Source organism: Chanodichthys erythropterus, chromosome 24 (genome assembly GCF_024489055.1).
Source record: "Chanodichthys erythropterus isolate Z2021 chromosome 24, ASM2448905v1, whole genome shotgun sequence".
NCBI classification, from domain to species: Eukaryota; Metazoa; Chordata; class Actinopteri; order Cypriniformes; family Xenocyprididae; genus Chanodichthys; species Chanodichthys erythropterus.
In genome coordinates this window covers 13,339,717-13,365,978 of record NC_090244.1, presented here as the reverse complement: position 1 = coordinate 13,365,978, position 26,262 = coordinate 13,339,717, and the positions used below count along the sequence as shown (strand labels likewise).

Below are 26,262 nucleotides of genomic sequence, written 5' to 3'. Positions count from 1 at the left end.
ATGTCTGTACAGCCACAAATATCTAAACAGATGCATATTAAGACCCTAAAGAACAGCAAACCTCCCGAAAAGCTCAATGAAATAAATTGTTCTCTTTCATCAATAATAAATACATCATTTAATAACAGTAAAAAAAAAAAAAAAAATCAAGCATCAACATAAAAAAAGGAATAAATTAAGGGAAAATGTGTTTTCACGCACCCCATTTGAATGATACCTTCAAACATTTTTTAAAGGTCAGTCTCCGGATGCCCACTAGGTGGCAACACAGGACTAAATATAGCTAAACTACCCCACGCTACTTAGCTTGCAATATAAAATATGCCAATATGAATACAAATGCTGACAAAAATACATTTTTTCTTTAATTTATCCTTAAAATGTGAGAACATTTTGATTGACAGGTAGTTCAAGCGAATGCCTTGGTGAATGTTGTCTTGAGGCAGTAATGCAAATTTTCTTCACTGTAGTAATTTGCTAGGAAACGTCGGTTGTAATCACAAAATGAGAAGACAAAAAAGTCAAGCACCTTTACGAAATCAGTTCATCACTCAGTTGCCGCCTTGTTGAAGACGTACATTGTTGAAGTGATGTGTTTTTAGTTGTGGGGAGCAGCCTTGCAGCATGCTAGTCTTTGCTTTCAGCTTCGAAAACCTGATTTTGATGCAATCGTTGAGAACCAAAAGCCTTAAAAAGTGAAGTTTTCAGTCTTATTTCCTATCAGTCACTTTGATCCTTTGGATGCACATATTAGCAAAACCATGTCGGGCGAAGAGCTTTTTCAGATCATTCCGAAGCTTCGGATTGATTGGTAGCCCAATACCATGCTTATGACCAAATGTGTTGAACCAAACACACTTTATACCCTGTCACCTTTAACATGCACACTTAGCATCCCAAATCACTCAAAACTACACAAAGAAGGGTTTGTGTCTGCTCAATTTGAGAATCTTGCCCAGTCGCTGCTTAGCTGTAGCCATGCCTTTCTTAGGACGTTTACCTACAAGAAAGAGAAAGACAAATAAAAAAAGAAAAATATTAAATAAATAAAAACATAATAAAACAATTAAACCCAAAATAGAAAAGCAAATAAATAAATAAATAAAAACCATAAATATAAACAAAAACAAATATAAATTAAAAACCAAACAAAATAAATAAATAAATAGATTACTAAATAAATACATGCATAGCTAAAAAAACAAATAAAATATACATAACTAAATGAACACATACAAAACCTAAAGTAAAAAGATTTACTAATATCTTAAATGGTGAAATGCGTGTTTTTTGTGTTAAAATGTCTACTGTGCAGAGAAAATGGTAATGGCGTACCTTTGGTGGCCTGATTGCTGATTGGTGGGGGATTTGAGGCAGGCCGCTTGGACGGGTGCAGGGGTGGCGACAGGGATGTCTCACAGTATTGGTAGCTTAAAGTAGGGCTTTCCACGTGGGCTGGGGAGTGTGTGCGACTGCTCCACGCCTCACTGCTGCTGTTGCTGCCACTGCCCTGGCTGTCCATGAAGTTCTTGTGTTCCTGGATCCTATGCTTGAGTTTGGCGTTATATTCTCCTTCTGAATGCTCACACTCCCGAAAACCCTCCTGAAGGGGAAATAGAAGCATTATTACAAACTTTGATTTGAAGCAAAAAAGTATTTGAAAATTGGACAAAATGACAAAAGGCACAAGACTGTGTAACTAACGGCTTTAGTGAATGAAAGAATAACAATCCCATGAAGCCATGTGAATGACTATGGTGAAATATAAAACTATACATTTAAAGCTGCAGTCTGTAAGTTTTGCCTTTTTGTCGCCATCTCTGTTTGAAACCTGCAATTGCAGTTGTTTGCGGAATTATCATCTTTACATGGGTTGTGCATCGGCACGGCTCCTCAGTGCGGGTGGATTTAATATTTTGAGGAGAATGTGTGGCTCCCGGTCACTTCACCGGATACTGTACAGGTACTTCGGAATCAAAAATGTTGGTCTTGGAAGTATGGCCAAAATAAGAATTTTTATCGGAAAACGTCATCTGAACAAGTAACAAATCTGCCACTTTTGTTCTGACCAACTGAGGAAAAACAAAACAAAACATTACAATAAATTGCGCTACCAAAGGTGATCCGTCATCAAAATGATGAGTTTACTTATTCCAGCTGCTGTGAGAAAAGGTTATAAATGATCCGCCACCTGTAGCATCCTCACATGTGATTTAGCCCACTAGCCGGGACTCCTACTTTATGTAAACAGACGTGACTTAATGATGCAAAGACGAATGGCGGTATTCTTACATTTTAGGGATGGGCATTTTTCCAAAATATTGTATTCGAATATTTGGGCTTGTAAAAAACGAATATTCGAATATTCGTTTATTTAAATGAGGTTAAACGAGAAAGAAGTTATAGTTTTATTCATCAATATTTTGTAACCATTTCTGAACAAGCTTATGATTAGGCAATATACACAACAAGCTTATTATATCTTAAGGTTTTCTAGTTCAAAGCATTAAACAATATGTGTAAACAGAAAATATTAAGAAAAGCATTTAAATCTCAAGCAGCACGAGCGGGAAAAATACTAATAAAGCAGACAGCGCCAGTTATTGTACAAAACGTACATAATACACTCGAGTCAGTATATGGTTATCGTGTTTATATAGTTTCACATGTTCATGTTGAGAAAAACAATAATATCCATATAATTCCAAACTTTGCGAGGCAGATGACAATATTATGTGACGATCAACTAAAATAAACTTAAACACGCTCCGCAGCGCCACCTGGTGCATTTAGTTATAACTGCAAGTTTAGTGCTTAGGATTTAGCGCTTAGGATTTAGCATGGATTCACTGTATTTACGGCCAGCAAAGCAACATAGTAAAATTTGAATAGTATTTTTATTTTTCGAATATTAATTACAGAACGAATATTCGACTATTTGTGCACACCCCTATTACATTTCCCACCGAAACCTACCAGTACCACTCAAATTAGAAAACATTATTACAAGCTTATCGTTGTGAATCGGGCTAAGCTAAGGTAATAAGATTTTAGTTTTCTGGCTGGTTATGTACTTGCTCAAATTGATTTGACCATTTTTAACCAAAAAACATTACAGACTGCAGCTTTAATGTTGTTGATTATACCTACAGAAACACTATTTTAAGTTTACTGCAAAATGTATATAGATTTGATCGCCTCAACTAGTTTTCGCCACAAATTCTGCTTCAAACACGATTATTTTAAAAATAAGTTGAAAAGATGCGAACAGATGGCTTCAACAAAAGGCATATACTAGTGGTTCAACGGATCACAAAACTCACAGTTCGGATCATATTATGGTTATTAAGTCACGGTTGGATAATTTTTCGGATCAGCTCAAAAAAAAAAAAATTGCGGGGTAACTTTGCATTTATTACTTAGCCCACTTTAACTACTTCGATACCACAGCAGAAACTACTAGCCTAATACATTATCAAAGGCAAGTGAACAGACTGTAAAATAGCATGCCAGATTACAGTTTACAGATGTATGCAAATACGTAATAAAACTCATTGAGGGGTTACCTGTGAAGAATTGCTGTCTGAATCCTGGTTCTCCTCTCCTGATGCAATCTCTTTTTTATCTGAGAATTGAAAAAGAACACATGCAATATTCAGCAAAATAACAATAAGTTTTTAATGCAAAAAAAAAAAAAAATCATTAACTCTTACTGTAGTCAGGCGAGGGATGGTTGGTTCGGGACCACCAGGATTCCTGTGAACTGCTGGGATCTTCTGACTGGTGAGAATATAGCAGGCCTGCCATTGACAGCATTCCCTGGATAGCATCCTCTTCTGTGCTTGGCGAGGTAGCAGATTCACTGCAAATGTGATTTGAGATTAGTTTTACACACACACACACAACCCTAAAATCTTCCCCAGCATTTTGTTGTCATGTGACAATGTCAGGCATCTAAAATCCCTATCAGCTCTTACCTTTTAAGACATTTTTCAAAACGTTCAAGTCTTTGCCTGGACTCATGCGTATCCATCATGTAGCCGGAGCAACTTTTGGCCTCATTTTGGTCGTCTCCACTCCTCCTAATCTTTTCATCCTCCTCTTCCTCTGAAGAGCTTTCAGATTCCTCCTCAGAGCAGTTCTTTTTCTGCATGGATAAGAAGAGCAGATTACACCTAAACTAGGACTCAGTTCTCTTCCTGTGCATGAAGGGAAATAAGGCAACATACCCGTGTGGTGAACTCCGGTTCTGATTCTGAGTCTGATGAGATATCTGAATGTACTGATTCTCGGTTCCTGAGATCTGAACTCTCTTGCTTACCAAGATCTGTGGAAGAAATAGCTCCTTATTACTGGCAGGGACAACGATTTCAAAGAGATTTCATGCACTAGCTGAGAGAATGAATAATACAAATTTTGAATTTTTTTTAAGAATTGTTTATTATCCATTAATAAAATTGTAGTGTTGAATTCATGAATTTTGAGGTTACCTGTAAAGGACTTCACTTCTCTGGCTACATGATGATCCTTATCCTCCTCCTTAATATACACTTCCTGTTCCTCCTCTTTAGGTACTAGTTTAATCTTGAGTGAATCCCTCTTCACATCTCTGAAGCCCTCCTCTTCCTTTATCCTTGGTCTTTTTTCGCCAACATGCTGCCTGTTATCTCTGTGTGGACAATCGGAGGGAGGTAAAAGGACTTTGTATGTGTTCCCAATATTTTATGACCAAAACAGGACAAGCAAAATGCAAGCAGAGTTCTAAAATGACTATTACCTTACATAATTCTTCTAAATTTAACACTATCATGAAAGCCAGTATGAGTCATATTTGTATTCGGTAATGTGGCGATTTATATGCTACAATTATCGCAGCTACTGACTAATGTGTGATAATTGTCATAGGTTAATGTGGTTTACCTGACTATTCGTCCATTGCACAGCACCAGACGGAGGTCAGTGTCCAAACTCCGCTCTGCCATCGCAGCTGAGGCCGTGGAGACCTTGTTGAACTTGCCGTTGACCTTGAGGTTAAAGGAGGCATCCTGGAAGACAATAGTTCAGGAAAATTATTCCCTATAGATTAGCCTGAATGGTGTTTACGGTGTTCGTAAATCCCAATTACCTCCTCATAAGGACCCATCTCAAGTCTTTTTAAGACTTCTTGTGTGTGCTGTTCGAAGATGTCAAGATTGGAAGGAACTTTAGGGCTGTGAGAATGATGGTGGTGGTGATGATGATGATGATGGTGGTGGTGGTGGTCACGAAGACGTCTGGCGTTCCTGCGAGCGTGAGACCCTCTCTCGTGTGCTGACCTCGTGGAAGGACATGCAGAGCTGCCTTGAAATTTCATTGGCTTGTTTCCGCAATTCCCATTCTGGTACTCCTTGGGTGATCAAAACAGCATTATGAGTTCAAATACAACAATTTAAGTTCAAACAACTCAAAGAATCTTAACGCCAACTGAAAAGAAGACAATTTTACACTTTACATTTGAGGGTTCTTGGGTTTGCAATATTGGCTAGAATTTCATCATTTTCACTTTTATTTTTTTATTTGTTTTATTAGTTAATTTAGTAAATTATTTTCATGTAAGAGAGGCCAACTGATAAACTGCTGCCATTAAAATTGTATGCTTTTTTTCTAAATAAATTATAAAATTCTAAACTAAAATGTAAGTAATTTACTCACCCCCATTCCATCCAAGATGTTCATGTTCATTCTTTCTTCAGTCGATAAAGAAATTATGGTTTTTAAGGAAAACATTACAGGATTTTTCTCTATGTAGTGGACTTCAACAGTTACCAACGTGTTGAAGGTCCAAATTGCAGTTTCAATGCAGCTTCAAAACGCTCTACATGATCCCAGCTGAGGAATAAGGGTCTTATCTAATGAAACGATCGGTCATTTTCAAAAAAAAAAAAAAAAAAAATGTATATACTTTTTAATCACAAATGCTCGCCTTTCATTAGTTCTGCGATGCACCACGCAATCATGTTGGAAAGGTCACGCATGACGTAGGCAGAAGTACCACGGTAGGCTGAAAAAAAACCCATCTCATTTTCTCCTCCAACTTTAAAACAGTTTTTTTGTAAAGGCTGTTTGACTTAGTCTTTAGACGTTCGTTTTGTAAACACTTGCTTGGTACTTCCACCTATGTCACGCATGACCTTTCCAACATGATTACGTAATGTGTGGTGCATCACAGAGCTAGTGCAAGATGAGCATTTGTGGTTAAAAAGTATATATTTTTAAATTTTTTTTAGAACATGACAGATCGTGTCGCTAGATAAGTCCTCGGCTGGGATCATGTAGAGTTCTTTGAAGCTGCATTTAAACTGAAATTTGGACATTCAACCCATTGGTAACTGTTGAAGTCCAATATATGGAGAAAAATCCTGAAATGTTTTCCCTCAAAAACCTTAATTTCTTTTTGACTGAAGAAAGAAAGACAAACATCTTGGATGACATGGGGGTAAGTAAATCAGGAAATTGTAATTCTGAAGTGAACTAATCCTTTAAATGGCCGACAGTAACAGGTATGCATACAACTCAACCATAGCCATTTCCAGCATAGGCATTAGATTAAGAATGAATACATTTCCACTGCCGCAGACAAAAGTTTTAAAGCCATTGTTATCCAATTTTTGCCCTCCAGATGTCTTAAAATGCACATATGTAGATCAGGGGAATCAAAATACCCTCAAGAAAGCTCAGTTTTCAGACTATTTCTAAAACCCTGTGTATGGCCATGGTTTCAAGCAGTCTGGCTTACCTCAAGGTACTGGATTTCCTTGGTGAGCATTTTAATTAGATGGTTAGGTCTGATATGGTCAGGGACCTCGCTGGCTGGCTCTGTGACCTGGGCAAGACGAGCACAAATGGTAGACAATAAGGGGTTTGTGCCACAGAACAAACCGTAAGTTCCTACCCAATAGCACTGACACCAGATATCGACCCTTTTGGGACGCCCCTTGCCCTCATTGTTCCATCAGGGATTACAATGTACAATGGGATGATTGCAGGTGGTTTTAGAGTTAAGTTGTTTTAAGGATACTTCGACACTAGCACTTTTGGAGCAATCAAACTCTGGTTCAGACCAGGCAATCGAACCAAGTGTGAAAGCACCCGTCTAAAATTGTGAGTTCAGATGTTCTAACTAACAGATGCAGTTTCTGGTGTGGTAAGACACAATTTCCTTCACCTCTCTCTTGAGCCAGTTCCTCAGTGCAGTTATCAAAGCTTTTACTCCCTTGATCAGGTATTCTGGAGGCAGGCAGTTATCTTCTCTTGATTCTGATGACAGACAATAAATAGCTGATTAGGAGGGACACCAGGGAACGGAGTGGCAGCAAGCCAGTGAATTAAGTGCCCTGTATTGACATGCTGAGTGATTTAAGATGATGTACCTTTGAGAGTCTCCAGCAGATTCTTGGCTACATACCAGCAAATGGCTTCAAAATAAGGAAATTTAAAGAGGTCTGGAGTCTTCAGACGCCGCTCCATCTCATAGCACCTAATATGAGGACATAAGTAGTTTCGCTCGAGTCACAACATATACACAACTCAAAAACCAATATGCTGATACGCAGAAACATTAGACAGAAAAAATGGTTCTTGAGACCATTTTTCCACTGCTTAGGTTTCCTAGGTTGGCTATATTTGGGATAATTAGAATGTATAATAATAATAATAATAAACTTTTTTTGTTTTACTTTTATTTTAGCTCTTGTTGCAGTTATATTTTATTAATCTTTATTATTTATAGTAATAATAATAATAATTATTATTATTATTATTATTATTATTATTGTTGCTGTTTATTTAGTTATAACCAATAGGTGGCCAGCATGTACAAGATAAGCATCAGTATTTAAATATTTAAATTATTAATAATAATAATAATAATAATAATAATAATAATAATTTAGTTTAATTAGTTATAAATAATAAGTTGGCCAGTGTGTATGTCAACAGTATATAATATATTTTGTTAATAATAATAATAATAATAATAATAATAATAATAATATTTTATTAATTTAATATTTTTTTCCACATTCATTTTTGCTTTGTTGTGTTATTATAATTATAATATTAATAATCTTATTTAGCTTTTTTCAAAAAATCTGTCTATAATGAAAATGTCCCTAACAGCATAAATAACTAAATAATAATAATAATAATAATAATAATAATAATAATAATATTATTATTGTTATAATAATAATATGGAAAAAATTAAGAGACCACTTAACATTGATTTCTGAACTTGGAGTGGTCTCAATTTTTTCCAGAGCTGTAATATATATATATATATCACACACAAAATGATATTTTATATTAATAAATTACATTATATTATATTATTATTATAATTATTATTATTATAATTATATTATTATCATCATTATTATATTAATTTATTTTTATTTTATTAATTATATTTTAATCATTTTTCCACATTCATTTTTGCTTCGTTGTTTACATTAACATTAACAACAACAACAACAACCAACAACAACCACAACAACAACCACAACAACAACAACAACAACAACAACCACAACAACAACAACAACCACAACAACCACAACAACAACAACAACAACAACAACAACAACAACAACAACAACGTTTATTTTGTTATTTTTATCCAGTAAAATTCTGTCTATAATGGAAATTTTCCTTACAGCATAAATAATTTAATAATAATAATAATAATAATAATAATAATGTTTATTATTTTTATTAACATTTTTATTAATTCCTTTGTTGCTCTTTGTTTTAATATTATTATTATTATTTATTATTATTATTATTATTATTATTATTAATAATAATAATAATAATAATAATAATAATAATAATAATAATAATAATAATAATAATAATAATAATAATAATAATAATACTATTACTACGCTGTTGGGGACATTTTCATTCTAGACATATTTTCTCCAATAAAATTCTATTGGCAAACTTTTAGGATACACTAAGGCTAACAGAAGCCCCAGCACTCCAATTCTGATTTCTGAAGAGTGAAAGCACTCGCTCACCTGAGCTGCATGCCTATGTTGAGGTTGTGGAGGAAGTTCCCGCCGAAAGCCATGCAATCCTGAGAGGTGAGAACCGCATGGATCCATCCTGCAAGAGAGGTCAAAAGTGTGTCAACAGCTGACCGACAGATGCAGACACATTCAGACATCTGGTCTGAACTGCAGCTGTCCCCTTCAAGCCAACAGTGAGCCATTCATATCCGGTGTACGGCAAAGCTGGACCGAGAGACCAACTTCACAAAATCCACTGAAATGTTTTTAGACAATTCAGACCTCGAGTTTATAGAAATGTAACTTCAACACCTGCAAACTTTACAAACATGCTCCAACAAACTGTAAATGCACAGGACTTCAAATGGCAAGCAAAAGTTCATATACGTTTGCTGGGTGGGCCATGATTATACGGCTAACTGAGATCTGCTGAGGGGAATCAAACCCCCAGAGTGTTTCAAAACCACTGCAGACTGCAGAGCGCACCAAACAACCAGTCTGTCAACTGCATCCACGACTTCCTGTCTACGCTTCAACATATAGGCCACATGCGAAGTGTGGGAAAGCATAAATATACATCGGATTCAGAGGCAGAGCCCCGACAATGAGCAACTTTCATATCATAGCTTTTGAAGGACTTTTGATGTCTGTCTCACAGCAGGGGGATGTGAAGGTTTTAAACCGGTCTGCTAGTGCCATCAACACAGCTGGGAACCAGATACATTTAAGACCACGTATCCTGACCCGTTCATTTTGAGAGTGCGTTTTCATAAAATGTTGAGATTTATGACGCCACCCATATATACCCTATTATATCATAGGGTTCATATATGAAGTCATGATGACAATACACTATTGGATGTTTGTGCAAGTATGGTAACTCAAAAAAGGCTTCACTAATGAACATTATACTGGATAAAATGTAGCTAAGATTCATGTAGCTTTCTGGGTGGTAAGAGTGACTGCTCATTCCTGCAACGTCTGAACCTGAAATGAAAAACACAAATCAGCTCTGGCCTTCCTGTGAAACCACCATTAAAAAACAGCTGCTCCACAGTAAGTGGAATACCAGTTCCTCTATGGTTCCTCTTGCTCCAACATCCGTGTGTTTGTAAAAAACCCTCAGACAAACATAATACTTCATTTTTCTTGTTTAATGTGAAGGGAGTAGTTTTTGCACTACCAGAAAGTAAAATAAAGACTGTTTTTAAACAAGTTTTCACTCGAACAGTAGACCAACCTCAAATTCCTGCCATTGGTTGGGCTGTTGCTGCCCTGTTAGGCTTAAAGTCAGCATATGAGATATATATCCAAGTGAAATGTCTTCACGAATGAGAAAAAATTAAGTAGGGTTGGACTTTTTCTCCATCGGAAACTGATTGGATGGCTGTGGTTTGCGATTGCTGAGATCTCATGTGAGTGACAGTTTGTCCCGCCCTCGCGACAGTAAACGCATCATTAGAGAAGAGATGCCATTTCAAAATGGAGGGGAAGTTATTTTGTTTAAAGATTATGAAGGCACATGAAGTTTTAAAACACGATGTGCACAGATAAATCATTTATGATAAATGCAGCATAATTCCATAAAAAAGAATGGTCATTTTGTGTCATGGTGACTTACACCTACTGTCGACATTTTTCTCTGCATAAATATCCTGCATAAATATTTTAACCTAGAAAAATTACATGTGAAACTCAAAAAATGTATTATACAATTTAACTCCTCATCTTAAAGTACCTTAGGATAATTAGGATAAATAAATGAAGAAAAAAACAAAACGTACACCTCAAAGTTACTATAGTATAATATAATTTATTTAGGAACCAAAAAATAAAAAAGCCATTTAATTTCGTAAAATTTTATTTGAATATCATCAATAAAATAAAATAAAATAAAATAATAAAATAAAATAAAATAAAATAAAATATAAAATAAAATAAAATAAAATAAAATAAAATAAAATAAAATAAAATAAAATAAAATAAAATAAAATAAAATAAAATAAAAAACACTGTTGTGCCCAAAAATAAAAAGATAATGCTAACCTGTCGGAATCAGAAGTGTTGTTCCCTGCCGCACGACACATTTGTAGCACTTGTCCACTTTCTCCCCAAAAAACACTTCGCTCTGGTTCGGGGACGAGCTCCACTCCTCATATAGTGCAAGGTTGGCCGGGGTCGGCTTTATCAAGTAAAAAATCTTCTCCCCCTACAGGCAAGGAAATGAATAAGTCATTGATCCTCCCTTATTTTAGTTCACACAATTCAGCAAATTTGTTTTTGAAAAATCGTTAAAAAGTTTGTGGTCGGTAAATTTTTTTGTTTTTGAAAGAAGTATCTTCTGCTCACCAAGTCTGCATTTATTTGATAAGAATTAAAGTAAAAACAGTAATATTGTGGCACATTATAATTTAAAATAAATGTTTTCTTTTCCCCCTGCCCTATATAAAAAAACAAAAAACAAAAAAAAAACAAAACACACCTTTTCTATTTTAATTCAGAATGATCCTTCAGAAATCATTCTAAAGGCCTGTTCACACCGGGATGAATATTGCGCGCAATTTTCGCCGACTTTTAACGCCTCGTGACTAAACAACGGGCGCCAATGTGCACACGACACGAAAAACGCGAGGCATAAAAGCGTCATTTAAAAAAAAAAAACGCCTCGGGTTCGTTTTTTTGGTTTGACGCGCTGCGTTAAAAACTGGCCGACCAATGAGATTGGTGCCTTTGTTCACGTGCCTGGAGCTGCTGAAGTTACAGTAAAACACGACTTGGTGGCGCTCAAGCACAAAACAGTCTTGCTGAGCACACAAAACGACGAATACAAAATAAGTAGACGAGGAAGACCCCTACACACTATCCCTGCGTCTCAAACAGCTCCCTAGCTTCCTAGGTCGTGTTTCAGTATACCATTTAAATGAATGTAGCCTCCACTTCTTGGCCATACCAATAGATGTGTATTATTTCTGTATTTTTGCTGTTTTTTTTCTTTTACATTCAAGAAATATAGTTGAGAATGTCTATTTCATAAATGTTTATTTGCACTACTGTTTCTGACTACCATCTCTCATATATGCCATTTAATATCTGCATTTTTAACTTATTTATGATATTAATAAAGTTAAAGATGTTTATTTGCACTACCGTTAAGCACAAGCGCCACATACTGTCAGGGAGTGAATTTGCACGTTCACTCTGCGCATCGCCAGTGAAAATCGCTTGGGTGTGAACACGAAAAACGCTGGCGATAAACGCGTGTGATATTCGTCCTGGTGTGTACAGGCCTTAATGTGCTGACTTACTGTTCCAGAAACATTTCTTTTGTGGAAATCTCTAATGAAAACAAAGAACAAACGTTTGTGATGCGAACTTACCCACAAGACGTGGTACCACACAGATGTGCCTCCAAAATCAATATGGAAGTCTGTATAGCTGTCCTTCACGCCCATTAAACAGTACTTCTGCACAAACGGCTTGGGAAAGTAAGAGTCATCAGGCCAGTAGTTCTCCACCCAAGACATCTTCTGAGCGATATCGGGGACCACCACCAGCTCTGACATCCTGAGCGCAACACATTTAATTTGTCATCAAAGTGTAAGAAAAGACACCTTTTGTGTTCACTGTCAGCAACTGCAAATTAGTCGCTTTCAATCAATACTAACTTGGTGTCTGAGAACTCCAGACTGATGACGTTCAGGACTTTCGGCCGCTGAGGGCTGTAGTAATACTTCACAAAAGCACTCAGTTTCATCTTGCTGTCCGCTTGCCTGGCCACATCGATGACATCAATCACTTTGTCACCTCCTATAAGCAAAGAGAGCAAGTTGAGTGATGTGCATGTGTGGGTATCAAAGGATACCATAACAAATATTATTACCCAAATAAACTCAACAGTGATAAATTACAATAATCAACATCATTAAATGGCCATAAAGTATATTTTAAATGAAAGAAAGATTGAACATCATGTCAAATGCCCAGAGTCTTGGCACTAAAATTTTCCCATTGTCTTCAAATAAGGCCACGTCTCCACCGAAGCTACAATGAAAGATCTGCTTCATTTGATGCTTCTTAGCAAGAAATCAGCTCATGTTTATAACTGTGAGAGAGACAACTGGCAGGCAGAACATCAAAACCCATCAGAAAGCTGCTGGGAAAAACCTCAAACACTGAACAGGACAGCTGGTGCTTGTGTACACAAACGGCACCCTAGTGTACCTAGCCAGAAACAGACTCATCCCACAAAGACGACCATAAAAAGATCCTTTACTGCTGTTCTGGGATCAAGACTTGCAACACTGCCAATAAAAATGGCTATTGGATCCTTTATGGATCCAAATCCACACTGGTGCTACAACAAACACGGATTCGATTTTAAAAATTCCAGGCACTCCAAGCTCCAAGACTGTAATATGTGTTTATATGTGCATAAATTAAAGTATTTATGCCATTAATTACTCCTTTTATCCAGTAACAAACATTTTAGCTCTGGAGACATAAAATGTCTTTTTTAATCTCAAAAGCATGTTCCCAAAGCAGTGTGGGACAAAAGTGGCTTTCAAAAAAGCAGGAGTAGAGTGTGGTTTGTCATTATAAGCAAATGGCAATGTGGAAAAAACCACAATGTTCGATTTTGCTGGCTGGGGAGCCATGCAGGCAAGCTGCCCATTGAAGTAACTGAATTAGCTGGGCAGCTATCCTGCAGTTAGCAGTCAGAAGTGCATTAAAGACAAAAGCTAGAGCTTTTAGTGCGTGCCCCAGACGTTACGTCACTGCAGTTAACTTTAACAGTCATCAAGCAATTAAACTTATATACACACACATTTTTGGCTGGCATATTTCGTAAACTCAAAGTAGCACATTTCCCAAATTGAAAGGTGCCCTAGAATCAAAATTTTAATTTACCTCGGCATAGTTAAATAACAAGAGTTCAGTACATGGAAAAGACATACATTGAGTTTCAAACTTGTAAATCTCATTTGTTTAAAAGACTACCGGAAAACACGCGGATCTCAAAATAACACCGACTGTATACAGCATACATGACGAACATCTTGTAAAGATCCATTTTAAGGTTATATTAGCTGTGTGAACTTTGTAAATGCACTGTAATATCGTCGAGAGCTCGTGTGGCAGGGAGCAGGCAAATTAAAGGGGCGGCGCGCTGCCAAAATCAGTGTATAGTTAATGATGCCCCAAAATAGGCAGTTAAAAAGATTTATTAAAAAAAATCTATGGGGTATTTTGAGCTGAAACTTCACAGACACATTCAGGAGACACCTTAGACTTATATTACATCTTGTGAAAAAGCATTCTTGGGCATCTTTAATGTTTTTAGCTTTATGCTACGAATGCTAAAAAGCATATCTCTTGCACAAAACAATGGGAAGTGTTCTTTGTGTATTCAGCAAGATTAGTGATAGTTTTGAAGGGCTGAAATCATTGCATCACTTAATCCGGTGAACTGTGTTATTTTGTGCGCCCAACATGGACAAGCTAAAACGGCTGCATCCGAAAGCTTAGGCTGCTGACTTGTTGCCTCACAGCCTTATCAGGCAATGATTTCAGAGGCGGCGTTTGCACATGAAGGCAACTCATGAAACAGATTAAGGCACCATAATCTACAACAAAACAGAGCATGCTTTGGTGACAATCAAGAGTAATTTCTTGCTAGAAATAACATCAAAAGTGGAAAAAGTTTATATTTACACAAACTATCCACCAACCACAACTTTCATTCGTTACGGAAGGGAACGCACAGGATTGTGGGATATCAAAGGCAGTGAAGGATACATCTATGCTGCCTTCAAAAATCGACAGGAAGTGAAGCTAACATTAGCTGTGTCTCATTTCGAAGGCTGCATCCTCCGGAGGTCACATTTAAAGGCTGCATACGTCATTGAGGCGGTCTCATTTAAGAAAAATAACCATTGGATTGCAAAGTAAGAAAGAGGAATATCAATCAATTTTATTATGGTTACTTTTCCTAAATAAGACATCCTTGATGATGTATGCAGCCTTCAAATGCAACCTCCGAAGGACGCAGCCTCCGAAATAAGACGCAGCTATTGGATTCGGAAGTGCCTTGATGCCTTCCTACCTTGGAATGCATCCTCTGAAGGCAGCATTTTTTAGCTTTCGGATGCAGCCAACTAGTCAGCAGTGTGGACGCACTTCGCTGTGACTGAAAATGATGCTAGAGTATCAAAATGTAAAATATGCATAAGAACTTTGGTTTAATATATCATATATAATATAATAATAGCCAATATAGCACACAGCACTCCAAATTTAATTACCAAAATGTTATTATTAATTCTAGTTTTCAAATTAAAACATTAATTTTGGTTTCTGTTTTAGCAAAAAATAGTGCATCAGCCAGCTATTTTTAAAATCAGCTTGCAACAACGTTAGGGATATCGCACCTATCGACGTTCATTGCTAAAGTCACATATCTCTTCGCTTAGAAAAGGTTGAAGAGCTGATCAAATAAACAGGCATCTCTTGACATTTCTCACAAACTCTGTCATGCATCTCAACAGCTAATTATGCATGTTTTTGCAGAAACATAAGTTAAAATGTCAACAATTAGCATTTTGCGTGAACATTAGCAATGTGCTAATGTGTTTGCAGAAGAAATGCCTAAAACTTCTGACCACATTTGTTGGGTCTCACAAAAACAATACAAATCATTCTTCAGTCCACAAATAATATTCATTCTCTTAACATGTGTCTTCAGACAAAAAAAATACTTAAGAGGCTGCTAACTTAAAGGGCTAAATAGATTAGCAGTGGCCCAACACGAGTCACGTAAACACCAGAAGGTGTGGCAGTAGTAAATCTTTTGTCACCTCACTGTAAGTGCAATATAATCACACTTTCATTCCCAGTGGGCCACAGGCACCCCTCCAGGACCCAAATGGAGCAGCTGATTGCTGTGTGTATCATGATAACAATAATATACACAAATGTGAGAGGTAGAGGAGTGAGCTGTAACCTAAACTTTACGGACAAAGCTCAGTGGGAAAGATATAGCGGCTGTGTAATCAGAAACTATAAGGACCAGACTCTCAATGAGATGAGGCCTGCTAGACTGGTGTAAGGTACACCACTTTTATCTACGCTCTTATTTCATTACAGGTTGATTAATGTTTGCTAAAAGGCTAGACCCATTTGACTCACCTAAGATTAACATCTGATCTCCGCAGTGGCTGGACTGTAATGCAACTCCATTACATGAAGACAACTCTTAATGGAATTAATATTTAAACCCTTGAAGCGCTGCTGCTCAATGGCTATAATAGTGGAGCACAATGGGTAAAGGTGGAAAAAACAGAGGATGATAGCAACTCATTCCACTCTCCCTCCTTACCGACGTAGCGTTCTACATCCTTGACGGAGAAATCTGGTGGAGGTAATCGAAGACCAAGCCCTTCCATTTTGGATACAACAATGGGATAGCGGAAACCATGTCTCTCCAGATACCGCTGGGTGACCTGGCCGCCCTGCATTGGCTGCAAAATCTCGTCTCCACTGCAGATTAAAACACAGGTGAATTACTGAATAAAGAGCTGATCCGAGTAAACTACAAAGCAAAATTGAAACAATTATATATAAAAAAGTTGTTATTCACTGAAAAACTTGAATATGCTAAAGCTTTCTTGATCTACAGTCAAACTTTTCAGGCCACTGCCACAATGACCACTGGTTTTCAGCGAAGAGCTGTGCCCATGTGTATCGTGTGGCATCATGGGCAGCACCAAGCACTGGAGTGCTTTGTCACGACGGTGTTGGTTTCCCACAATTGGCACACATACCTAGGGAAGGTCCTGGCCTGCAGCTCCCGCACAAACACAGAGGTGCCAGCCTGCACTGGCTTACTGCCGTCATCTGGCTCTGTGTAGTCGTGTCTGTGCCAGTTACTTCGCTTCTTCACTGTAAAAATAAGGCAAAGAGAATTCAATACGTCTGGCCTTGGAACAATACCGCAGTCATTACTAGACTACCACAATGCCATAACATCTGTTGTGCACCACTGCTTGTTGGTCACAGTGGTTCAGCTGACCAGACACAGGCAGCATCCTCTTAAACCGGTTCCTGTCTCCATCAGATAATTAGGTTGGTAACATATTCCAAACACAGAAAGGCAAAATCTAAAGGAGCTTAATTTAAATTTACTGGAAAACCAATAGGGTCTAAGTTTAAAAAAAGTGGATACATACTCAGAGAGGGTCCGTGGTGGACGTCACAGTTGGGACAGTGGTAAACGTCAATGTCCACAGCATGGTGCTCTTCTACCTCAACACAGCTGCAAGAAAACAAACACAAGCGAATGAAATGCACAATATTGTTTTCTGGGATACTGTATGTGCACAACGAGGGTCAGTCGTAGCCTAATGGTTAGAGAGTCAGACTGGTAACCTGAAGGTTGAGGGTTTGATTCTCAATACTGACTGAGGTGCCCCTGAGAAATGTATCTAACCCCCAATCACTTCCCGGGCGCCACAGCAAAATGGCTGCCCACTGCTCCGGGTGTGTGTTCATGGTTTGCTGTGAGTGTGTTTACTACTCGCTACTCCGAACTTCATTCTTTATAAATCTCTCCAACAGTGTGTAATGTTAGCTTTAGCCATGGAGCACTATCAAACTCATTCAGAATCAAATGTAAACATCCAAATAAACACTGTACTTACGCGATTAGACATGCAGCATGATAAACACTTTGTAAATATCTATTTTGAGGGTTATATTAGCTGTGTGAACTTTGTTTATGCTGGTTAAGGCAAGTGCGAGCTCCGGGGGAGGGGAGCACGAGATTTAAAGGGGCCGCAGCCTGAATCGGCGCATATTTAATGATGCCCCAAAATAGGCAATTAAAAAAAATGAATAAAAAAAAATCTATGGGGTATTTTGATCCGAAACTTCACAGACACATTCAGGGGACACCTTAGACTTATATTACATCTTTTAAAAAGACGTTCTACAGCACCTTTTAATGTTATCTCTTAGGCTAACCAAGGCTTATTTATTTTATATTAACATTAGCAAACTTTCATGACTTCTAATCAAGCACTGAAAACCCATAAAAAAGTCAGTCAGTGGAATTGCTTAGAGGAAGAAGGACAGGATTTTGTATGGCACTCTTGCTAAACAAAAATATGGAAACTGGCTCGCAATTGCAGAGGGATCTTATTAAAACATTTCCCCACATCTGAAGTGTTCAGTAGCTTTGCCAACAAGCGTCTTATCACTCAAGACCTCTTTGCCCTACTTCTTAATTTTTCCACTTCCAGCCGCACCCTCCAATTAGCTTAAAGGCATGTTGTTTCACAGGAAGTCATATGACAAGCTAGCTCTTGGCATTGTGTGGAGATTCATTAGCCAGGCAGGTAATGAGGCCTTGCACACTTCTTTGGCTCAGGTTTTGCTGGATGTTGCCAAAGAAAGCAATTTCGCTAACTCCTTGGTTTGAGTGTTACATTACCCGGAGTGAAGTGCTCCAAACAATGAGGGCTTCACGTGGAGAAGGCTTCACTAGTTGGAAGTAGACTGACACTGCAATATAACAAACGATTTGCAAGAAGTGCACCATGGCTTTTCAAACAAACCTAGTAGCCTCGATTAGCAACCTCAATGAATCCCAAAGATTCAACAGATTCTGCAGTGACCGAAGAGTAACTCCAGACTGGGTCATCTACGGTCGATTATGTTTAACCCCAGACAGGCCCGGCTAAACCAGAGCTCCAGATGTGAGGTTACATTTGGTTGGGCTCCAGGGCACGAGACATGAGGTGAAAGGGGGAGGGGAGTGTGTTTATGTTGGAAACCAGTGTGGGAAACAGTGGCATTTGAGTGGCAATGGTGGTGTCCACATCAAAAGACTGAAATTAGCCTTCCTACTGGGAAAATGTGGGTTTTTATTATTATTTTTTTTTTCTTCACATTATTAGCTGCCAGACAAAACAAAGTTACAGTCCTGTTAAAACACAACGTTTTCAGCGCTTTTTTGGTTTTTAGTTAGTTCCAAATGGTTTATCTAAAGTGGTGAAGGAACTTGGGTCAGCTGATTGTTGTTCAGGAAACTCATTTGTGAAATACTCTACTCTTCTGGCACAATATGATTTTGGCTTTGTGTTTATGGTATCCTTGTTCATTATTTTAGGGAATGTAAGCAAATGTGCACTGTTTAAGTGAAATTTGCCACTTCTTTAGCTCTGTTTTATAATAGGTTCATAAATCCTACCAATATAATGTAGAGTAAATAGAAAAAAACTAATGAAAAAATTCCAGAAAAGAAAAATCTGTCATCATTTAGTCACCCTTATGTCATTTCAAACCTGTAGGACCTTATTTTTTCTGTGGAAAAGTAAAGGAGACATTTTGAAGAATGTTTACTCTGCACAAAAAGCCATCAAATCCCTTTTGCACATCTGGATAATATTGTTGCGCTACATTACATGCAAGTACCAAAAGCGTTTGGATTAACTGAACGGGATGCTCACCAGCTTGGTTTTGACTGGAACGAGGGAGAATAAATCCTCATTCGTATTATCCAAAAATGAACTAGTCAACAGTTTTATAAAATGGTAATAGGGGACAAATCGGAAGCAAGTGTACCACGTCAACATCTGCGTTTTTCCTCAAAAGGAGCCAGAACAATCTGAGCTATAGCTGCCACTGCAAACGCCGGCCAAGAACTTTCCCTCCCTCCGTTTCCTTCACACTCTCACTTGTGATTGTGATGGGACAACCAAAAAGGACATGCAGGAAGTGACTCATGCAGATAATTACATCACAGCGCCTCAGTTCTTGACCTACTGTTGGATGACACACTGGCTTTTTCCTCAAATCTAAGAGAAAGATTGACTCCTACTCTATAAGAATAATCTGTGGTGAAGAACAATGTGTCACTAAAAACATATTTGACTCAGGAGTTTTTGAGCCACGTTAACTGATGCTAAAACATTCATCTGTTGCCAAGCAGGATGGGTGAAAAGAACAGCACTGGGTGGGAGAAAAAAAAAAGACTGCTTGAGTGTCTGAATCTGAATGAGTCCAGGCCGCAAGAGAGCTTACATCACGGGAGACTGGTGGGTTGCTAACGTAACAAGAAGATTCAGGCAGAAAGATAGCATGATGCAACAGGCAAAGAAAATATGAAGTGCAATATTATTGGCAAGTTTCTGCTATGGAGAGTTAAATTGTGAAATAATGGCTATGAAATAATTAAGTGTTGCTGTCAAGTAATTGATTACTTAAAAGCATTTTGAAATGAGTTAAAAAAAATAATGGAGTATGACATTATGTGGTATCGCTTTTTGTATTTTTATGTGAATTAACATAAACAGTAACACTTTACAATACATTTCAGGCAGACAAGGCAAGAGAAATGTTCATTTTGAATATTTAAAATTCATTCAATAAAAGTGATTTATTTTTTTTTTTATTTACTAATTCACCCAATATTTGTGTGTGAATTACACTTTTACATGCCAAATCAGTCAAATGTGAGGTATTAAAAGGTAGCTTGCTATGAAGCCAATAAGTTTTTGCTTTCCTTTAATTTTAGTTTGGAAATATGTGAGAATAAATCCATCATTCAGCTTTGTGTTCCACTATTAGAGTTTCCCTGTTAACACAGATGAGCAAGCCAACAACCATAACATCGTCACAAACAAATTCCACAAAACCTCATGAGACTTGCTAAACCGCGCACTTTTCGTCCTCCAGTGGGTGGTTTAGTGTGAAATATGATTATAGCATTAAAGTATGCAATGCAGTAATGGACTTGTTTGTTTCAGTGCTATTTTATTCATTTACATCTTACCAGGCTATTGCATTTGCTCATTGCCAAGGCTTACGCTGTTGCATGGGTATTGCATGTTGTTTTGTGAGGACTTGGGGGGGGTCCTCAAGGGAAACAGAATGTCACTGCATCTGTCCAAATCCTTTGTTTAAATAGGATGCATGTCTCACAACAAAAATAACATTAACATTGAGAAAATGTACAATATGGCCATACTGGATGATCATTTGACTAAAAGCTTATTGACTTGAGAAATAACACAAACAAGACTCTGGGCTCCATTCCATCAATATCATAAATCTGGGTTGTCCGTGTCTGGAAGGAAGAGCCTTTAAGCCCTAAAAAGATGTTGGGATTTGGCCTCAAAAGACATGAGAGCACATTGAGCGTTTTTTTCAAGACTGTGAAGGGCGAGAACCTTTTCCATGGTTGAAGAACGTTCAGACAATAGCCGTTCCTCACAGAGCTCTTATGACCTGCCATTTAGCCTGAATGGAGATAGCCATTACTCAGTGGAAATGTAGGCTTGATCAGGAGATGGAACAAGTCTAGACAAACAATAAGAGGATGTGGCCATTTTTCTCAACGGCACTTTTTTTAGAGAAGTAACCATTGACCCCCAATGACAGAGCAATACATTTCTGATGGTTCCTGAGATAATGGGTCAGGGCTAGTTTTGTGTGCCATGCCCATGTCAGGTCTAATGTAGATCCTAGCAAGGAATTTAGTAGCAGAATGTTGGAAGATACCTGAAGGCTCCTTTGAAGGATCATCGTAAGTGCATAAACCCAACACAACCAATGAGATCTCCTGAAGGCTTAACCAATCATTCACCTAGACTGCAAGCAGATGAAAAGAGTCTCCATGGTGATGGTAACTTCACAGGCAGAATTCACAGTATGTAAGCCATAGATCCCATTACCCTCTCAGAATCCCACTTTGTACTATGGTTTGAGCCTGAGGCCTCCTTGCTGACTAAAGCATGCATAAAAATGTGGAGAATTTCAAGTTACATGTCTATTTAGTCCATCACAACTGTTCTTTATTTGTGCTGCTAAGGAATTAGGGATGGGAATCGAAAGTGAAGGTGCTCCGATCAGGGTTTTTGGGGCCGATTACTGAAAGCAGGATTAGGAACAACTTAGAGCTTCACAAATATAGCATTCCTGCAATAAAAATAAATAAATCAACAGACCACTGCATAGTCTTCACTGTATAAATTAAAGAGATTAATCCTACTAGGGCTACGTCCACACAAAGCCGGAGCTTACCCTAAACAGATTTTTTTTTTTCCTCATCTCAAAAAATATCTGCGTCCACACGAAACCACTGAAACGACTCAAAACGATGTAGTATACATGCCAGACCATTATGTGGCGCTGTAATTCTGCCGCAGAAATGCACTTAAAGGAGCGAAGAAGACTTGGAGCATGCGCATAAACCTTGCGCGCTGAATACAAACTTTAGCAAAGCTTAGAAATAACACTTTATTTTGGCTGGATCCATGTGGACGAAACGCCTATCCGATAAAAAATTTGTGCGGTTTCACAAAAAAGCATCTCCGTGTGGACGGGGCCTAAATCTACTAAACAGCAGTGAGTGATTTTTTTTCTGTCTTTTGTTTTTTGATTAACATTAAATGACAGACGGCAGCAGGAATATTAGGCTGCGGTCACTTTAAGAGCTAATGTACGGATCCAATATACTGTTACACATGCGACTTATTTCCCAACAGTTTCTGTTCCTTAAGGAATAACCGACGGTGTTTAAGCAAATACTCATCAAGCCAGGCATTTTGGCATATTTCTGTGCGTATTTGACCGTGAACCTGAAGCTCAAAGTTCCACTCCACCTCGGAGCATGCGCACAGAAAGCCACTTGGGGAAGAGTATTACTTTCACCAAGACATTGGAAATTGATGTTTCCGCATAGACTTTGCAAATATATTGTCCTTTTCAGACACCTGGTAGAACCACCGATAAAACTATATAAAGCTATTATCAGCCAATAACAATTAGCCCCCCCATCAATCGGCGCAACCTTAATCAAAACAATTTTGCCATTCAAAATTTTCCAATTCCAATTTTCCACTTTCCACTTAATGCTTCTTATCAATATCAACATTAAGCACTGCTTACTCAGAGGCAACTTCATAAATAAGTAGCTTTTATCAGTAAATTCAGTGAGTTTGCACATCCAAAGTTTAACTTGAATCCGATGCGAAATCCATTTAGGAAAATGTTTCCTATTGAGATGACTGCATTTTGTCTGTGGAATTTTGCCGTACAAAGGTAAATGTGATTCAGTACACACTTGGGTTTCAGTAGTAGCACACAAGTCATATGGACTGCTTTTCAGGCTTGATAACCCATGGTCACCATTCACTTCCATTGTATGGAAAAGAGCAGCGTGAACACTCTGCTAAACATCACCTTTTGTATTCTACGGAAGAAACAAAAGGTCATACAAGTTTGGAATAACATGGGCCTGGGTAAACAAGTCAAAATTAGCTCATTCACTTGACTTTAATTTATAGGGTCTCTAATTATGAGGTGGAAGTGTAGGGTTTCCGAGTTGGATGCCAAAGCAGAATCTGACAATGAACTCCCGCATCCATCAGCCCTAAGCTTGAGTGACTCGTCATTTTGCAGACACTTTTCATCCTGTGCGACCTACAACACTCTAATTGCAAAGACTCCCTGGAATAAACTAGGGTTAAGTGCTTTGCTTTAGGGCATAATGATAGAACATTAAGATAAAGTGGCTGAGCAGGATTGTGAGGTGAACCTACACCCTTTGTGTTAGCAAAGCAGATCTTCACTGCAGAGAACACGGTCCATTTTGATGTGTGGCTGCACTTATTTGCTAAATTAAGTCTGGCTGAGGGAAGTCGGGGAGGAAACTGTGCCAAAAAAAAAAAAAAAAAAAAAAAAGAAGCTCAGCCAACAGACAGTGAAGCAGCAGGAAACATAACATAAAATGAGGGCAAAGAAAGATAAACTAAAGCCTTCCCCTCTCCTAGGTCTCTTTGTGAAGAAACCGACTGTCTGTCTTAAACACAGGCGAGCCCCTGAGAGTAATGAGCACAGGAAGCTGCACTTAGCATAGGAAACTAGGCTTTACTGCTTCAAACCCACACGCTTGGCCAAGGCCATCACCCCAACAAGGGCAGGGGACTTCCTCCAGACGCAACTGTGCTGCAAACTCTCACCTTTGTTTGGAGATCAAAACACAAACAAGAGTGTAACTGCCATTTAAAAATAGCAAAGAGCCTTACAGATTAAACCAGAGATACACTACCATTTAAAAGTTTAGGGTCAGTTAGGTTATATTTGGAAAGAAATCAATGCTTTCATACCACATGGACACATTAAATTGATCAAAAATGACATTAAAAACATTTATAGTGTTACTAAAAATTTCTATTTTACATAAATGCTGTTCTCTTGAACTTTCTACTCAAACAATTCTCAACATTGATTATAAAAGGAAATGTTTCTTGAGCAGCAAAACAGCATATTAGAATGATTTCTGAAGGATCATGTGACACTGAAGACTGGAGTAATTATGCTGAAAATTTAACTTAATAAATAACATTTTAAAATATATTAAAATAGAAAACAGTTATTTTAATATTACAAGGTATTACAGTTTAAGTGTATTTCTGATCAAATAAATCCAGCCTTGGTGAGCATAAGAGACTTTTGCTCAGTACTGTATTGTTTTTTTATATTAATTATTTTCAAGTGTCCATTATCCAAAATGCAGAACAGATTTATAGTTGTTTTTCATTGATTAGAAATGATTTGTCACGATCATTACTAATCATTTCACTACAACAACAAAACAAATAAACTAGTTAAATAATAAAGTACATTTTGAATCAATGATGTGACATAATGAATGAATATTATCAAATTGGAGTGTCTTGTGATATTCAATTGAGACTAGTATTTTAAAACGAGTGAAAACAAACCTGTGGTTTGAGGTGACATTACCACAGCTCCGACTACCTTCACTTTTCAATGCATTAAAATACTATAACAGACCTTATTAGTTATGGCAAATGTGACAGATGACCAGTGAGATCATCCGGTCTATTCATAAAGTGGATAATGGTCATGAAATCAATAGGTTGCCAACTTAAGGCCGTTAATCATAACCAGTCTGTGAAAAATCCATCTGACAAACGGCTCAAATAATATTATTAACGAAGACTATGGAAAACCGATATTGAGTTTAGAATCATGCATTTATATTCATGTAAGAAACTGTATTACTGGTAACTGTATAGAACACCGATTCTTGAGATAAGGGACAAAACATGTCCTACACACAAAAGCCCCCTTTATGTTATAAATAAATAAATTCATCAAAATGAAAATACTTCAAAAGTTACATATAAAGGATGCTCAGGAAATTCACTGCTTTTATTTTTAAATAATTTTGTTATTATTATTTAAATACATACTCTATACTTGGAAAATACATGTAATTTAGCCAAATTGCCAGACAAAGTGTTTAAAAAAATGGAATTCAAAAATATACATTTAAATTAAAAGGCAGAAAACTATAATATATCAAACAATACAAAAAAAAGTCTTGAATTATATTTTCCATGAAAAATGCCTATCAAAGTTGTGTCCTCACTTTGCGTCAACTCCAGAATTTTAAATAATTCTGAATAAATCAGGCAATGTCATGGTCATCTTCAACTCTGATGAGCACTTACCACTTCCTGCACATTGTGGATCTCACAGTAGTCCTGGAAGTTTTATATTTTATACAAACAATTTTGAAGTCTCAGCGGTTACAGCTTTAACATGTCAACTCCGTAATCCCGGTCTAATAGTTTCTGTAAATACTTGTGGGATATATCTTGGCATTTTTATATGTTTATTAAGGCAACTACAACTGAGAAAGAAAACGAAATTGCACCACTGTATAACACATGGTTTAGGTGGAAAAAAATTCAATTTTGTCAACTCCGTCAGACATCAACTCTGACAGGTTTTGTCTGATGGTTGACAAGTGCTCTCAAAAAAGTCTGTATAATGTGATTTAAAGGGTTAGTTCACCCAAAAATGAAATTTCTGTCATTTATTAGTTACCCTCTTGCCGTTCCACACCTGTAAGACTTTCGTTAATCTTCAGAACACAAATTTAGATACTTTAGTTGAAATCCGATAGCTCTGTGAGGCCTCCATGGGGAGCAATGGACACTTCCTCTCTCAAGATCCATTAATGTACTAAAAACATATTTAAATCGGTTCATGTGAGTACAGTGGTTCAATATTAATATTATAAAGCGACGAGAATATTTTTGGAGTACCAAAAAAAACGAAATAACGACTTATTTAGTGATGGCCGATTTCAAAACAATGCTTCATGAAGCTTTGGAGC

The 26,262-nt window shown here is 37.4% G+C and overlaps 1 protein-coding gene across 3 annotated transcripts in view; it reads right to left on the bottom strand.

Moving 5' to 3' along the window:
• The window catches only part of kdm7ab (lysine (K)-specific demethylase 7Ab), a 42,022-nt gene that overhangs the window by 1,674 nt on the left and 14,086 nt on the right, over nucleotides 1-26,262 (bottom strand). For all 3 annotated transcript variants that reach the window (XM_067380452.1, XM_067380451.1, XM_067380453.1), the window contains exons 2-20: nucleotides 17,276-17,361; nucleotides 16,871-16,988; nucleotides 16,426-16,586; nucleotides 12,716-12,857; nucleotides 12,428-12,614; nucleotides 11,097-11,259; nucleotides 9,060-9,147; nucleotides 7,410-7,516; nucleotides 7,205-7,296; nucleotides 6,776-6,862; nucleotides 5,126-5,386; nucleotides 4,921-5,045; nucleotides 4,491-4,669; nucleotides 4,230-4,327; nucleotides 3,978-4,147; nucleotides 3,714-3,862; nucleotides 3,567-3,625; nucleotides 1,336-1,603; nucleotides 1-1,000 (exon numbers count right to left, since the gene is read on the bottom strand). The exon at nucleotides 1-1,000 is cut by the window's left edge and continues 1,674 nt beyond it. In XM_067380452.1, coding sequence (XP_067236553.1) covers nucleotides 912-1,000; nucleotides 1,336-1,603; nucleotides 3,567-3,625; nucleotides 3,714-3,862; nucleotides 3,978-4,147; nucleotides 4,230-4,327; nucleotides 4,491-4,669; nucleotides 4,921-5,045; nucleotides 5,126-5,386; nucleotides 6,776-6,862; nucleotides 7,205-7,296; nucleotides 7,410-7,516; nucleotides 9,060-9,147; nucleotides 11,097-11,259; nucleotides 12,428-12,614; nucleotides 12,716-12,857; nucleotides 16,426-16,586; nucleotides 16,871-16,988; nucleotides 17,276-17,361 — 2,629 coding nt within the window. In that variant the 3' untranslated portion in view covers nucleotides 1-911. The remainder of the gene's footprint in view (nucleotides 1,001-1,335; nucleotides 1,604-3,566; nucleotides 3,626-3,713; nucleotides 3,863-3,977; nucleotides 4,148-4,229; nucleotides 4,328-4,490; nucleotides 4,670-4,920; nucleotides 5,046-5,125; nucleotides 5,387-6,775; nucleotides 6,863-7,204; nucleotides 7,297-7,409; nucleotides 7,517-9,059; nucleotides 9,148-11,096; nucleotides 11,260-12,427; nucleotides 12,615-12,715; nucleotides 12,858-16,425; nucleotides 16,587-16,870; nucleotides 16,989-17,275; nucleotides 17,362-26,262) is intronic.